Source organism: Phocoena sinus, chromosome 8 (genome assembly GCF_008692025.1).
Source record: "Phocoena sinus isolate mPhoSin1 chromosome 8, mPhoSin1.pri, whole genome shotgun sequence".
Lineage (NCBI taxonomy): Eukaryota > Metazoa > Chordata > Mammalia > Artiodactyla > Phocoenidae > Phocoena > Phocoena sinus.
The window spans coordinates 73,767,455-73,783,604 of record NC_045770.1 but is presented as its reverse complement, the minus strand read 5'-3'; the positions used below and the strand labels follow the sequence as shown (position 1 = coordinate 73,783,604).

The 16,150-nt window shown below is 48.8% G+C and overlaps 1 protein-coding gene across 3 annotated transcripts in view; it reads right to left on the bottom strand.

Annotated features, from left to right (window-relative positions):
- Positions 1-8,450: 8,450 nt before the first annotated feature.
- Positions 8,451-16,150, bottom strand: part of NAV2 (neuron navigator 2) — a 332,163-nt gene continuing 324,463 nt past the window's right edge. For 2 of the 3 annotated variants that reach the window (XM_032640399.1, XM_032640401.1), the window contains 2 exons: positions 14,514-14,717; positions 8,451-11,853 (listed from right to left, as the gene is read on the bottom strand). In XM_032640399.1, coding sequence (XP_032496290.1) covers positions 11,728-11,853; positions 14,514-14,717 — 330 coding nt within the window. In that variant the 3' untranslated portion in view covers positions 8,451-11,727. The remainder of the gene's footprint in view (positions 11,854-14,513; positions 14,718-16,150) is intronic. The other variant, XM_032640400.1, reaches the window with a different exon arrangement.

The window sequence follows — 16,150 nt, the reverse complement described above, 5'->3', positions numbered from 1 at the left end:
TTTCCTTCTGCCTTTCTTTATTCTCTGTCCTTATCACCTTTACTGATAGGAGCCAAGTTCTGTGCCAGGTGCTAGAACCCCACGGTGGAATCAGCACACCTCCAGCTCACCATGTGTGGAGGAGACACAGGTAACAGCCCGTTGCAGTGGAGCGATGGGGACCATGAAGGGGAGGCACAGGGCTGCCGGGAACACGGGGTTGGGGGGACTTCTCAGTGCACTGTGCCCATCGAGGGAGTGTGGGTGGGACTCCTTAGCTGGTTGTCCCATTACAGGTGGAAGAGACAATGTCTCTTAACATTAAGTTAATAATACTTACTATTGACTTAATAATCATTAACTTAATAATACTTATTATTAGCGATAGGTTACTAATACTCAAGTCATAGGGTCACTGTGAGGATGAAACGAGATAGTGCATATAACAAGCTTAGCACCGTGCCTGACACGGGAAAGGGTTGAGTATTACTAATACGGTTGTGTGATGCTCTCCACAGAGACACACACACTGTGGAGGTTCAGACTGGACAGCACAGAGTTTCCCCACATCCTTGGAACTTTCCCACTTCCATGATGGTATGGCCATCTGTCTAATTTTGCCCACGTAGCAATCATTCCCTTCTCTTGGTTACAACGCTGCAATTTGCCTTTGGCGAGCCAGTTCTTCCCACTCTTGGTCGATGTGGTCTGGGTGTGGCTGGCTGTCCCCCATACGCAGCTCGATGAATGGACATAGGACTCAGGCACATGAATCTAAGCCAGGATCCACTACATAATCTGCAGGGTCCAGTGCAAAATGAAAATGCAGGGCACCTTGTTCAAAATTTAGGAAGACTTTCAAGACGGCAGCTGCATTACAACAGGTTGCACCTCACTGTGGACCCAGGACTTCCTCGTTCATCTGCCAGACAGCAGGGGGAGGAAGGATTCAAACCCACAGACACCTGCCAAGCTCCTCCACTGTCCTGGTGCTTGAGGCTGGTCCAGGGCTCACCCACATCAGGATACAGAGCAAAGACACGCCAAGGGAACAACGGGAGAGGCCAGCAGTTAAAGAGATCTCATGGGCATGTTGCCTTTGTTGCACATCTGACCATCCTGAGCCCAGAGATGGAAATATTTCTCTAAAGGTCACACAGCAAATTCATGGCAGTGTCTGAACTGGAACCCAGGTCTCCTAATGCTAGGGAACCATTGACTGAAACTGCCCACCCTGGCCAAGCACAATAATAACCCCTTGCATGAGTTGTCTCACAACAGGAGGTCCCGGTAAGGAAGGCAGCGCTGCTGCTGAAAACTAGCTGGGAGAATTTGGGAGGGGGCCAAAAGTGAGACAGGCTGGGACCTGGGACCCTTTGCTGCAGTGCCGCAATGCTTGCACATGGACACACCTCTCCTCCAGCAACAAAATACAAAGAAACTACATGGGATTAAAAATAGCTGTGTGCATGCCCAGTTGGGGCAAATTCTGGACCCAAAAGATACAGAGACCAAAAAACCCAACTGCCACTTTTGAAGAGCCTGGAACAAAAATAGGGGTCAGGAGCAAAAGCAAGGTACTGCGCATGACCCCTGCACACAACACCACCTAAGGGGTGGGCAAAACACCTAAGCCACCCTTCTGGCCCGACCCCTGGACGCACCACTACCCTCATCCCATATAAGGAACAAACTTGCCCCCTGTTGGGGAGCCAGCAAGCAAGGGAACCTGTGGTTTGTTCTCCCTCACCCCTGCTGCAGCAGGGGCCCCAGCAAAGCCTTGCCTGAATTTCTTGTCTGGCCCCTAGTCAACTTGTATTGATTGGGGAAGGCCAAGAACCCTGGTTGGTAACAAAAGGAGGGAGGAGATGCCAGCCCATAATATGTCCTGCCAACCTCCCAGAAACCCTCACACTAGAATCCATGTCGACTGAGAGATGCGCGCCACCAGGAAGAACCTGCGTCAGACCAAATATGGGCACTAGTAAGACGACTGTCCAGAGACAACCCGGAAAGCTAACCCCACCACTATAAATCCTGAGACTACGGGCCACAGCCACATGGCAGAGCAGTTCCCCTGGGTTCCCTTACCCGCTGCTCTCCACCCAGCGCCCCTTCCCAGTAAAGTCTTTTTGCTTTGTCAGGACATGTGTCTCCTTGGACAATTCATTTCCGAGTGCTAGACAAGAGCCCACTCTCGGACCCTGGAAGAGGTCCCCTTTCTGGTAACTCTGGGAGCACTTCCATCGCAGGTAACGAACTATATTTGTCCTCACTAGGCAGGAGGCCCCCAAAAATTCCAACCTAAGATCTTGCTAACCTTTTCAGAACAAATATGACGATAGCAGCCAACGTCTGTTGAGCGCTTACAACGTGCCACACGCTGTTCTCGGAGCCTCGCAGGTCTCAACTCATTCAATCCTCACAATAACCCCAAGAAGTAGGTCCTGTTATTATCACCTCCATTTTACAGGTGGGGAAACAGAGGCACTGAAGTGTTAAGTGACCGGCCCAAGGTCACACATCTAGTAAGTGGATTTACTGGGGTTTAAACCCAGGCAGGCCAGTTGCAGAGCACAAGGTCTTGGCCAGCACTCTACAGTGCACAGAGTGGCCCAGGCCTTCACCCTGGTGTCTGTGGTGGACAGGCAACCCCCAGAGGAGAAGCAGCTCCTACTGGTTTAGTGCTTGCTGCCAGCAGGTGCTGCGGTTTACAGGACTTGTCTCAGCAGGTGGTACGTCCCTCAAGCACCCTCCAGGCTCCCTCCCAGCGTCTAGTTACAGAAACCTGGACTCAGCAGACTCCACGCATTATCTCATTTAACTGGGCATCCAGAGGGAGAGTGGACTCCTGCCGCAGATGAGTCGGTGGCTGGACGACAGGATCCAGTTCCATCTCTGCTCTGCTCTTCTCCTCGCTGCTTCATTCTCAGGCTGGTGTTGAGATGATGGCACCAGGTTGGAGGTCACCTTTCAGACATGACGATAGTCAGAGGAAGAGGAAGCGTTTCTCCCCTGAGGATCTCTCTTAAGACATAAACTCTCCCAGAAGTCACCCCTTCCCCAAAGACTTTCCCACAAACCTCATCATAGGTCTATTCCTGACCCATCCCCTAGGAAATAGACTGGGTTTTACATTAGACCATTGACTCCACCCTGGACCTGGGCATGGGGGTCAGCCTCCTTGAGTCACATGACCTTGTGGGGAGGGGTAGATGCCTGCACACCATCAGGGTTTAGTTAGGAAGAGAGGATGATGGATGCTGAGAAGGACACACAGCATCTACTACAGGTGGATATTTCATGTTCATTTTACAGATGAGCAAACTGAGGCTCAGGGAGTAACAACTTTCTCAGGGTCACAGCTTATGCACGGGGGAGCTGGGATTTCAACCCATTCTGTAGGACTCCAGAGCCTGTGTGCCTAGCTGCTTCCCTAGTTGCCCAGGAAAGGAAGCCAGGACACCTGGGTTCTTGTTCTGGTGGCACTGTTAGCTCAGGTGTGTTTGGGGACAATTTCCTTCCCCTCTCTGATCTGCGTCCTCCTGTGAACGCAACTATGCCTTCTTGGGCCTAACGTGCAGGGCCAAGGTGGACCAGCAATGAGGTTATGGATGTAAGCATTTCAGCAACTGCAGGTGGAGGGCACCATGTGGTACAGGAGACACTCCAGGCTTTGGAATCTGACTGGGCCCTGGGTTCAGATCCTTACTCTGTCCCTAATTAGTGACACCTTGTACAAGTCCCTTAACAGTCTATAGAGTGAGGATGATGATACCAACTCACACAATTGTTATGCCGGTCACATGAATCCACGAAGGCAAATTCCTTGGCTTAACAAGATGCCTGACACACGTCAATTCCTTTCCATATTCCATTTATTAGGGAATGCAGCTTCATCCTCCAAGCATGGGGTGGAAGGGAAAATACTACACTCAATTGTCTGAGGATCATATCCAATCCTTTTTTGGTAATATGGTGGGGGCGGGGGGGGGGGGGGGTGGAGGGGAGCGGGGAGGAAGGGAGGGAGAGAGAGAGAGAGGGTGGAAATTTTGCCAAGAAAGGCACGTCCATCCCAATGGAGGATTGGCATTGCTTGGGCTTTCCTGCCCCCTCGTGGCCACTGTGAGTAGAAAAAGGCTGCCCGTAATTGCACCCTGGAATGGAAGGAGCTGGGAGAAGCCGGCAGTCCCCAGCTCCTTCTGATTCTCCAGGGCTAAAGGGGGGCCATAGTCTGTTTCTAACGTGCTTCCTGGGCTCGGGGTGGTCAGCCATATTAGGGGACCACTGAGATAGTTCAATCCTTTCATTAAACAGATGGGAAAACTATGGCCTTGAGAGTAGGTGGGACTTGTCTGAAGGAGGCAGCCAGGATAGGAGCCAGTAACTCAGGTCTCTAGACTCCAGTGCTCTTTCCATTATGCCCTGTGTGAAGTGATCCTACCAGGCAAGCAGAGCTCCAAAGACCACTGGAACTCACCTGTCAACCAGGGCTGGGATCCCTCTGCTGCTGCTGTCAGGTGGTCCTCCATTCTGTGCTTGGAGTCCCATGGTGATGGGGAGCTTACTTAGCAGCCTTTAGGACGATTTCCCCTTGTCTGGAGTCCAGACTCACCTCTCTGCATCCTCCCCTATGGGACCCAATTCCCCCATCTGAGGCCGAGCAGCTCTGTCCCCTGACACACTGGAGAGACTGCACAGCCAGAGGAGCCAGAGCTGGGAGGATGAGGGAGATGGAGTGAGTAGTTCACGGCATCAGGAACCCTCTGGACGCATTGCCTCCCTGAATCCTGCAAGACACAGGTGGTTTAGCCTCATTTTACTTCAGAGGGGGTTGAGGCATAGGGAACTGGCATTAACCCATCCAAGCTCACACATCAGTTAGTGTCGAGGTGGACGCAAACGGTGTCCTTGGTTTATGGACTTGGGAAGCTGAGTCTGCTCACGGCCAGGAGCGTTTTCGGCTGCCCTGCAGCACTCATTGGGTGTGGTGGCCAGGCGGGCAGCCTGGGGTAGCATTTACTTTGTAAAAACCTTATTTTGAAGTATAACACGCACAGACAAAAGTGCACGAAGGTATACAGCTTAGTGATCTATGACAAAGCAGCTGCTCACGAAATCACCACCCAAGTCGCAAAATAGGACACCACCAGCAACCCAGAGCCTCTTATCCTTCCTGACCACTGCCCCTGTCCTCCTTGCTTTTCCTTCTAGTTTTATGACCTACACACGTGCCCACACCTAATGGCAGTGCGAGCTTTATGTAAATGGAATCACACATTTGGCCTCAGTTTGGGTTTGGCTGCTTTCACTCAGCACTCACTCAACATCCACCCACAAATATTTTCACTGCTGGAGGAGACGGACATCACAGTTTTGTCCGTGGACCTGTGGACTGTTTCCAGGTTTTGTTATAATGAACGTGATAACTGCTGTGAACATTTGTGTTCGTATTTCTTGGTGCATACACGTACACATTGGGTATGTAACTGTATGCGTTTCCTAGAGCTGCCATAACTCAGTGTCACAAACTGGCAGGCTTAAAACCGCAGAGAGTTATTCTCTCACAGTTCTGGAGGTTGGATATCTGAAACTAAGGTGTCAGCAGGGCGGTGCTCTCTCTGAGACTCTGGGCAGAATCCTCTCTTGCCTCTCCCCAGCTTCTGGTGGAAGCAAGGAGCATCCGTCCTTGGGGTGTTTGCAGCTGCACAGCTCCCATCTCCACCTCCACCTTCGCGTGGGCCTCTTCCCTCATATCCTTAGGTTATCTTCCTATAAGGACACTAGGCATAGTGCATAGAGAGTCACCCTACTCCAATAGAACTTCTTCTTCATTAATTACATCTGCAAAGACCCTATTTCTTTTTTTTAATACTCTTTAAAAATTTTTATTTTATTTATTATTTTTGGCTGCATAGGGTCTTCGTTGCTGCGTGCGGGCTTCCTCTAGTTGCAGTGAGCGGGGGCTACTCTTCATTGTGGTGCGTAGGCTACTCATTGCAGTGGTTTCCCTTGTTGCGGAGCTCAGGCTCTAGGCGCGCGGGCTTCAGTAATTGTGGCTCGCAGGCTCTAGAGTGCAGGCTCAGTAGCCGGCTATACTTCACCTTTTGCGTTTCACTATACATTGTAAAACCATCTTGTCGATTCCATAAAAATTATGTCGGGCCTTTGAGTGGGCTTGCATCAACTCTCTAGACCGTTTTGGAGGAACTGACATCTTCACATTGAGTCATCTAATCCATACACATCACACATTCCTCCATATCTTGGGGGTCTTTCACTTCTCCCCATGGTTTATAGATTTCTACGTAGAGGTCTTGCCCATCGTTTTTTTTTTTGGGGCCGTGCCGCGTGGCTTACAGGATCTTAGTTCCCTGACCAGGGATCAAACCCGTGGCCCCTGCAGTGGAAGCACGGAGTCCTAACCACTGGACCTCCAGGGAATTCCGAGGTCTTGCCTCTCTTACATTGAATTTATTCTTAGGTATTTGATATTTTTGATGCTCTGAAATTGGTATTTTTAAATTTAAAAAAATTTAGGTGCATACAGATGTTCGATAGGTTTCCATGTACTGACTTTGTATCCAGAAAAAAATGTCAACTTATTATTTCTAATCATTTATCTGTGAATTCTTGTGGATGACCTAAGTACATAACGCTATCTGTAAGTAAAGACAGTCCAATTTCTTCCTTTCCAATCTTCAGGATTTACTTCTCTTGCTTCTCTGTGCTGACTGGGGTTCTCTACTATGATGTTACCTGACGAAAGGAGGCATCTTTATCTGTCTCCTAATCTGAAAAGGAACACATTCAACATTTTAGCATTAAATACATTACATATGATGCTTCCTATAGTTCTTGCTTTTTTATGTTTTATTTTTTTACATAAATTCTTTTTATGGTCAAGGGAGAGAATATCTTAAGAAAATGGATTGGGAAGAAGAATATTCTTTATTTTTTTTAACATCTTTATATTGGAGTATAACTGCTTTACATTGTTGTGTTAGTCTGTGCTGTACAGAAAAGTGAATCAGCTGTACGTATACATGTATCCCACCTTCCTTAGATTTCCTTCCCATTTGGTCACCACAGAGCACTGAGTAGAGTTCCCTGTGCTATACAGCAGGTTCTCGTTAGTTATCTATTTTATACATAGTAGTGTATATATGTCAATCCCAACCTCCCAATTCACCCCACCCCCCTTCCCCCTTTGGTATCCATAAGTTTGTTCTCTACATTTGTGTCTCTATTTCTGTTTTTCAAATAAGTTCATCTGCACCATTCTTCTAGATTCCACATATAAGAAATATTATATGATATTTGTTTTTCTCTTACTTCTCTCTGTATGACAGCTTCTAGGTCTATCCATGTCTCTGCAAATGGCACTATTTTGCTCCTTTTTATGGGTGAGTAATTATTTCATTGTATAAACGTAGGGGTGGAATATTTGATGTGGAAAACCTTGGAAATTCAGGATATCTAGTTGCCACACCATTGTACCAGCTCCCTTTCATTTTTTTTTTTGACAGGCATTAAAAACTGCCTATTCTCAACGCCTGGATTCTTTACCTGCCCCCTGGCTGGGCCACTGCTGTGTGCTACATTGAGTTGGACATTTCACATCACCAGCAGTTGAGCCAGCTGGGTCGGATCAATTTCACAGTGACCCCACAGGCCTCACTTCAAACCAAGCCTTTACAGTTTTTGTTGTTCTGGTAAAAGTGAAGGTTAAGATATGATGTCATCTCCCACTGCCTATGCTCTGTAGTGGATATCAGCTGCAAAGCGGAACGGGGCCCCTGAGATGAGAGGCAGGATTTGGGGTTGGAATACGGGGCTGAAACTCCAACTCTCTCACCTCTTAGCTTGCAGGATCCTTGGCAAGTTGTTTTCCCTGAGCCTGAGTTTTTGTCTTTGTTTTCCCTCTCACTTGTAAAACGGGAGTAAGAATATTTACCTCCTCTGGGTAATTTTGTAGATTATATTAGAGCACTTGGGAAAGCACCTAGCAATTAGTAGGTACTCAATACATTAAAAAAAAAAAATCTTTCCTGTGCCAAGGGGTCGACTGGGGGGTGAGGGGTGGCTGGATACTGGTAGATAGAGCTTGCCTCAAAGTGTGGTCTAGGACCCAGAGTGTTGGCCTCACCCAGGAGCTTCTTAGAAATTGAGAACTGCAGGTCCCAGCCTGGACCTGCTGAATCAGAGCGTGCAATTCCATAAGATCCCCAGTGACTCAAAGTTTGGGAGGAGCACAAAGTGCTGCATTGCTAAGAAGCTCCACACAGGCAGTAACTGAGGCAAGGAACTGGGAAGAGGTAGGATGTCGATGACACAGCAGCAAAGATGGGTTTGCAGATTCTGGGGAGCTCTCGCTGTGTTTCCTGCATCCAAATAAGAATGGCTTCCTCCTGGCACGAAACTGAACTCCGATGAGGACGTTCTCTAGCACAGAAAAGCCGAACCACTAATCTGAATAAATAAGCATCGATTTTATTGAATCATGAATAATTTAAGACTGGTACAATCATCAGCTTTATTCTCGATGATGTGGGGCATGACCTCCGGCAGATCACTGGCAAATCCAAAAACCTCATGACAAATGAAAATTAAATAGGGAGGGACGGCGGACGGGGAGGGAGGACGGAAACATACCGTACACAAAATACTCAATTCCTAGTTTTCTCTTTAAAAATGGCTAGAAAAAATTCATCAAAATGCAGCACTTTAATCAGTTATTTACAATTTCTATGTTACAATGAAAAAAATGTACATCTTATAGAACATATTTCATAAACTGCTCCACTGGAAATAACTAGATCAAAACAGCGAACCTTCCATTTCGTATCCACAAAGTTGGATTATTTTCTCCTTTTGAAGTAGATTCGCCATTATCAAATTCGAATACACAGAATTTTGAAGTTTAAGCATCAACAATATGTCCCCAAGATACAACAAAGGTCTAGGCAAGTCTCATTCCGTGTCCCCCGCTGCCCACCCACCACCTTAAACTAAAGGGAATTCCCATCTCACTTATGGCCTGTAAAATTCTTGGCAGTCTGGAAAGAAAACTTTTGGCTTCCATTGGTAACTCAACACAAATGTTGCATAGAATTTCATACATTTTCAAAATTGGCCTAACTGTAGAAAAAGGCAAAGTGGAAGCATTTCGGACAGAGCCCTAAATGAGCACAGTCACTTTGTCAAAGGTGAGCGACACAAAAGCAGAACAGGACCAAAGTAAGAAATGTGCATATCAGACAACCCTGCTTCCGGAAACTGTAGGAAAGACCCCGAGTTGTGACTCGAACAAGGCTACACTCCTTGAAACCATCGTTCACTTGTCAGGCAGCACCAGGGACAGAGGTCTCGGCACTGAGCCTGGACCCGGTGGGAGGGAAGTCTGTGGGACGGGGGGTGGGGGGGAGAAAAGAAAGAGAAAAGAGGGTGCTGTAAAAAAAAAAAAAAAAACAAAAAAAACGTTTCAAAGGATATTGACAGGTGTCTACTCACAAGGTGACCGGGAAAACTGCCCATGAGGAGAAGTCCATTTCACTTCCTCCCAAATTCACAGTATGAGCATGTAAGGTCATTGCTGGGAGATAAATTGAGAAGGACCATTCTTCAGGTTTACCAGAAGGCTCAGGGTGTGACTGACCCCTGAGGTCACAGGCTAAATACATGCTTTAAACATTTTATGAAAAACAAAACAGAACAAGACACACTCATACACCCAGATGACTAAGGAAGGTTTAGCAGAATAGAGTCTGAGTTTACTGAGATTAAAGAAAAGAGCACGCTGAGAGGTTTTCCATTCACCTGTTAGAGAGACACATACCCCTTTTCCTTTCAAAGAGGAAGCAAATGGTGTCATCCAATGTAATGTGACTGGTTTCAGGTCAAGCTCTTGTGGTTAAGAAAATAAAAGATGTTGAGAGAGGGACCTTTGGAAGTAGAAATGTAAAAAAAAAATGGAGTAAAACCCCTGATCATTAACAGAGACTCCCCCCATGGGGGTCCGATAAAAATAAAACAGAAACAAATGACTCAAAGATTGACCACACTCTGTAGAGAAAATACCGGTATGCTGAAGACACATACGAGCAGAGCATGGCTCAACAATGTCATGTAACATGGTAGGAACTTTTGCCTTTTCCTGCACAAGACAGATCGCCATCTAGTCAGGGCGTTAGCTGGAGACTGATAAGAACCTAAAAACAAAAAGATCTTTTTTTTTTTTTTTTTCCTTTTTCTTTTTCCCACAGTCACACATCCACACGAATGAGTCTTTTGGATGACTCACATTAGCTTGAGTTCTTTTGGATGACTCACATTAGCTTGAGTTCTTCTAGTGAGTAGATGACTTGTTAGCCCTGTTTGCTCTGATGGGGAAAACAGAAAAACAGACCCCAGGCAGGCACGACACTCATCAATGAACACGGTGAGTACAAAACCAGTTAAGGCATCGCTTTGGGAAGGTCAGCACCGAAGAGGTCAGGCAAGGCTCGTCCGCCGGAGGCCAGAGCTTCTGGAAGGGAGCAGCTGCCTCCACCTGTTGACTTGTGTGACGTCACGTTGGTTCTGGGGAAAGTGCAAGTGTTTTGCGAGGTGACCTCACACCCCACCTGAGGTCGGGGCTGGCATGCTGGAGGTGTCGACGTGTGTCCTGCAGCCTCGAGGACGAGGAGGAAAGGCAAGGTCCCGCTCACCCACGCGCTGAGGACGGGGTCCTGGTCCACTGTCAAGGGCACAGCGACCCCGGCCCCAGCAGGAGGCAGCGAGTGTGCAGAACTGTGAGGATGGACAACTGAAAACCAAAACTCAGCAGGACCAAACCAAAAGCCAACTCCTGCGGTTCTCACGTTCACCAAAGGATGGATTCTGACCATGAGGGGAAGGAGAGGGGAAAAAAGTCTTCAAAATCAAAAGAGTCAGAAAGGGAGAAACTCAACCTCATTTTCAAAGGGGTGATCGGTTCGCCAAGGTAGACCAATTCTCACTGTACACAGTGTTAGCAGGAGTAAGACCTGATTCTTTTCTGTACGAGAAGGAGACAGACACATGCAGCTCTGCGTTTACAGCCACATCCGCTCGGCCTCGCTCTCACTTAAGGGAGAACCAGAGGCTGATGGGTCTGAAAGGCGGGGGAGGAACTGGAACAGGCAAAATACCTCTCGGGTAAGGAGAGCACCATTTAAAAAACAAACCAAAGAGAAAGCGCGATTTGTTTTTCCTAAGTTTTTCCTGCGATGCGGCTCTGCAGTTTGTTGAGTGTGACCAAAGCAAGGGCCCCGGCTGGCATCGGATCTCTGTGTGGCCGGTGTGGTGGAAGGGCGGCGGCGGGGTTGGAGCTGCAGGGTCTGTGCGCGGAGGAAGCCCTGCTGTCTCCGTTTTCAGCTCTGCTCTAATCTCTTCTGTCTCTGGGCCGCTGAGGGCAGGATGCTGTTTGGTTTCAGAGCTTCAAGTGGGTTGGCTTTTTTGTTTAAAACCCTTTTCATTTCAACGGTGATGGTCCTTTCCCGAGATGTATCTTTCAGTGTCTTAGGAAGGTCACAGCAACAAGGCAAGACAATAATCGACACAGAAGATGGTGCGCTTCTCCCTGTGAAGGAAGCGGGCCCGAGGCGGCTGGCCCGGGGTGCCTGCACCCAGGTCAAGGCTGGAGGACGAGGAGGGTCCGGGTCTTCGCGCGGCGCTCACGCCGAGGCCGGCGGCTGGCTCAGGAGGGCAGGCTCCGTGGCCCGGCCGTCACAGAGTAGACTCCAGGGACGAGTCCAGGATATCGTCGTGATGGCTGTTGCTGTTGGAGTCGCTGTCATAGCTCTGGGGGCTGGAGTAGTTGGCAGCTTCCTGCAGCCGCATCAGCATGTTCATCTGGGGAAAGAGCGGAGACTGCGACATGGCTTCCGGCCGGCCGGCCGCGCCTGGCCTCTCCGAAGCTCACGCCACGTCCTCTAGACTCACCCTGGGGACTGTGGCCCGCAGTGGACGAGAGCACGGGCCCTCGGCCAGGCTTCCAGGGTTCAAGTCTCGGCTCCTCCACTTACTAGCTGCATGACCTCGGGCCAGTGACTTAACCGCTACACCTCAGTTTCTTCACTGGTCACGTGTGAATAATTATGCCTGCCCTATAACGTTACGGTGTGGATTCATACACGCAGATCACTGAAAATACAAAATCCTCTAAAAGATAATGTGTATATATTTTTTACTTGGGAGGGGCACCTTACTCAAATATAGCCCTCAGCCTGGGTGAGATGCCAGCCAAGCGCCCCAGCACCGCTGACCTCGAGGCACAGGGCTCCCCCTTCGATGAGCATCGAGGCCATCTGTAGTCCTGGCCCTGGCCAGAGCGCAGCCTGGAGTCACCTGGGCTCCAGCTCCTGTCAAGGTCTCCATGGGGAGGCGGAGGATAGCATCAGTAAAGCAGAGCCTCAGAGCACAGGGAGGCCTGGATTCCAATTCAGAAACCTTTGGGCAATTATTTAATGTATCTGAGCCACCAGTTCCTCATCCACAGAATAGAGAAACCGGCAGTACCCATACCATAGGGCTGAAGTAGGGAATTAAACGACATGGTGTGTATTCAACCCTTAGGATAGGGCCTGGCACATAGGAACTGTTCCATAAATGAGATAAGTCTGCTATCATCACCATCATTTCTCTTAAGAGTTTAAAGACAGTGTTCTTGCATCTTCCCTGCTCTACAGTCTATCGGTCATTTGTGTTCAAGGGGGAGATGGGGAATTGAAAACCATCAATACTTTATTTACAACTATAAACTGTGTGTGTATGTATTTTATATTTTATCTAGCAAAATTAGGAAGATAGGGTCTCTCTGAGCTATCCTCAGACTTGGTGCAGCTGGGTGTGAAGTCCAGCTGCCCCCTGGCTGCCTGCCCCTCAGGATGCCTAGCAGAGTGGGCCTGGGTGGGCCAACCACAGACGCACCACCATCTGGTGTCCATCTGCATGCCTGCAACTGGGAAGGGGTAGAGCGGAAGTCCAAAGAAAAATCCTTCGCAGCCAGGATTATTCATTCACTCATCAAACATTCCCTGTGTACCCAGAGTACGTGGTCTGGAATAAAAACAAGACAGTCCTGCCCTCCTGGAGGCCTCAGTCTCAGGAGGGTGAGAGATCAGTTAACAAGAGGGTTATCATAGCAGACACCTGTGGTCCTGGGAGGAGAGAACAGGACTTGGGGGAAACATCAAGTACGTAACTTGGTAAGCAGAGGGAGCTGGGCTGGCATAGCTGACTTCCGGGAGCCCGAGGTTGGAAAGACAGTTCTGTGTAACTATTCAGAGAACCCCGGGTCTTACCTAAATGCCTTCTGTGTTTAGGCAGCGACAAGAATATCCCTGGTTAAGAAAAGACTGTCCAGGGCTGAGCTGGCCGTTCTTTCCTCTAGATGTCCTAAATTCCATTTTTACCTAAGTTAGAGTTCATGCGCTTGAACCCACAAAAACAGTTCCATGACTGTGGCTTTTAGTAACGGTTAACGTTAGAAATAGGCTTCTACAGGTTGATCCTTTCCTCTGGAAAACCACTGCGGTAAACACTGCAAATTAGGTTGTGCTTAGTAATACAAGCCATAAATCCATTTAACGTAAAATCCCCGTTTAAGATGTCTCGATAGGACCACCGCTGCATCCCAGCAGTCAGGAGTGGCAGACAACCCCAAAGCACCTATTATTATTATTTTTTATCTAGCAAAGCAGTTAGTCACTAGGGATAGAACAGCAAGTCAACTGTCTTTTAATCCTGCCGCATCTCTTATGAATATGTTCTTTCATTAGGTAATGCAAGCAATATTCTTTGCAGTGTTTTTCCTTTCGCCTTAGTTGCCAAGAGAGCTCAGGGGTAAATTTATAGCATGATAATGGTCATTTAACCATGGGAGGTTCCGGTATATGTGCTTCAACCTTCTTTTAATAGGGCTTTTGATTTATTAGGTCTAATTTCGCAGTATGCCTACGTATGGGTCTTACATCGGCAGAGAGTTCTAGAATTGTAGTGGTATGACCTCTGACCCAGGTTCTTCTTAAAGGGCCTTTATTGCTTTAGCATCAGTGGAGTAAAGGTGCTCAGGCAGTGTTAAAGGCTTAACTCACGTCACTGGCCAGGGGACCCGCATTCAGGCCTCCTTGCCCTCTCCTCCATGAGTCCCTCCCGCCCTCAAACCTCTCCCTGCTTAAACTCCTGACCATGTGGCTTGGGCTACTGGGCAAGACATGATAAAGTTGGCACTCAAACCGGAGGGCGAAGAGTGGTGTAGGGACATTTAGGGAGAAAAATCAAATTCTTGAACTTTCATCTGAAAAATTTCAGAGGGGTTAAAGACACAAGTGAAAAACTAAAAGCAAGGAAGAAAATATTGGCAAAAATGTCCCAAATCTTGGGATAGGTCTAGCCTTCCAAAGCAAGGCTGGGGCTCAGTCACTTCCAAATTTCCGGTGTGCCTAGCATGAGGCCCAATACACAGTAAGTGCTCAGTGAATGCCGAGCTGCTCTGGAAGCCGAGAACTCACCAGCGGGTCTCCGTCAGCGTCGCTGGGGGGCATCTGCTTGCTGGTTGACCCCTCGCGAGGCATGGAATAGCCGTCGAAGCCGACATCCTCAGGCCGGAGCTGCAGGAGGGGAGGCCACTCGTGCTGTTGAGGGCTGGCTGCCCAAGGATAGGTGTCCATCACCCACTTGGCGGGGTCCTCCCAGGGGGCCCGCCTTCCATACAGCTGGAAACAGACAAAGAAGGAACAGTTAGGAAGTAGTCCGAGACCTCTTCTGCAGGCCTGGTTTTGCAACTTTCTGAAAAACTCTCCAAGCCCAGTATTATGCTTCCCTTGATGGAGTAATTCCACTTCCAGAGGAAATCCTAAGGAAATCATCCAAGGCACGGACATCTTGATGTGCTAAGACCAAAGGCAGCATGACCTAGGGAGTAAAAGCACTGGCTTTGAAGTCAGCCTGACCTGGGTTCACACCTCAGCTCTGCCACTGACTCACTGCGTCGCCCTCAACTCTAAGCCTCGCTGATCCAACTTGAAAAACAACTCTTTGATTTGAAGTGTTTGCCAGTTTCCGTGATATGAATACTCTCACCGCGGCCAATCAACTACCAACACGATGTCAGTGAATGTGGAGCTGGAAAGAGGTGCTGTCATCCCACTGAGTACCCCCCCGCCCCTCCACGGCACACAGATGGGATGCTGGGTATCAGCAGCCCAGGCAGAGGTCACCAATGGCTCTGGCTCGATAAAACCCCATTTCTTAAAGTGAGGCTGACTCTCAAAGAGCCCCCGTGTAGAGGCGCTGGTCACTTTCAAAACAGCAAATTGTTAAAGGGGTTCCGTGTGGGTACTGGAATTGTAACTGCTTCTCCTCCCTCATGTGTTTCTCAAAATTGCCCAGAACAACTAATTTGCTCTTAAAGCGGGATTATCACATAATCTTGTAAGACCAGTACCGTGCCTCCAAGCTCCTTTCCTTAGGCCTGAAATACCGAATAATACAACGATTTTAGTGACTTCTTCTGGCAATTTCAAGAAATACATACACTCTCCAAAGAACAAAAGCCTAGGCTGCACCACTTCCCAAGGCGAGGCTCTGCATCTCACGTGGCTGGGTGCCTTCTCTGTATCTTTCCCCTTTAACACCACCCCTGCCGCCACACCTTACAGCTCCCTGCGTGCCAGGGATTACGAGAAGCACTTGACAAATATCCTGTTTAACTACCACGTGGTTCCAGGAGGAAGCATCACGACCCACGTTTCCCAGACGAGGAGCCAGGCCCAGGGACGAGAGAAGGCAGAACTGGAATCCAAGTCTGCCCAGGTCCGTGGACCACTGAAGTCTGAGCAGATGTGGCAGGGCTGGCTCACAGCCAGGACAAGATGTGCCCACCCAGGAGAGTGCCACCTGTGGCTCTGGAAGGGCACCCCCTCTGTAGGGCACCACAGGGGTACAAAGACCAAAGCCCCCTGAACCACAACGGCTGCAGGGGGGGACTCTAAAGTGGAATTACATCTGGACTGCAGCCTGTCTGCCCGTCTGCCTGTTCCCTCTGTCCTCCCAGAACTCTTACAGTTGAGCGGGGAGGGAGGGGGACGTGGGGGCAGAAGCCTGACAGTACAGGAGAGCTGAGCTCTGACTGATAAAATCACGTCTT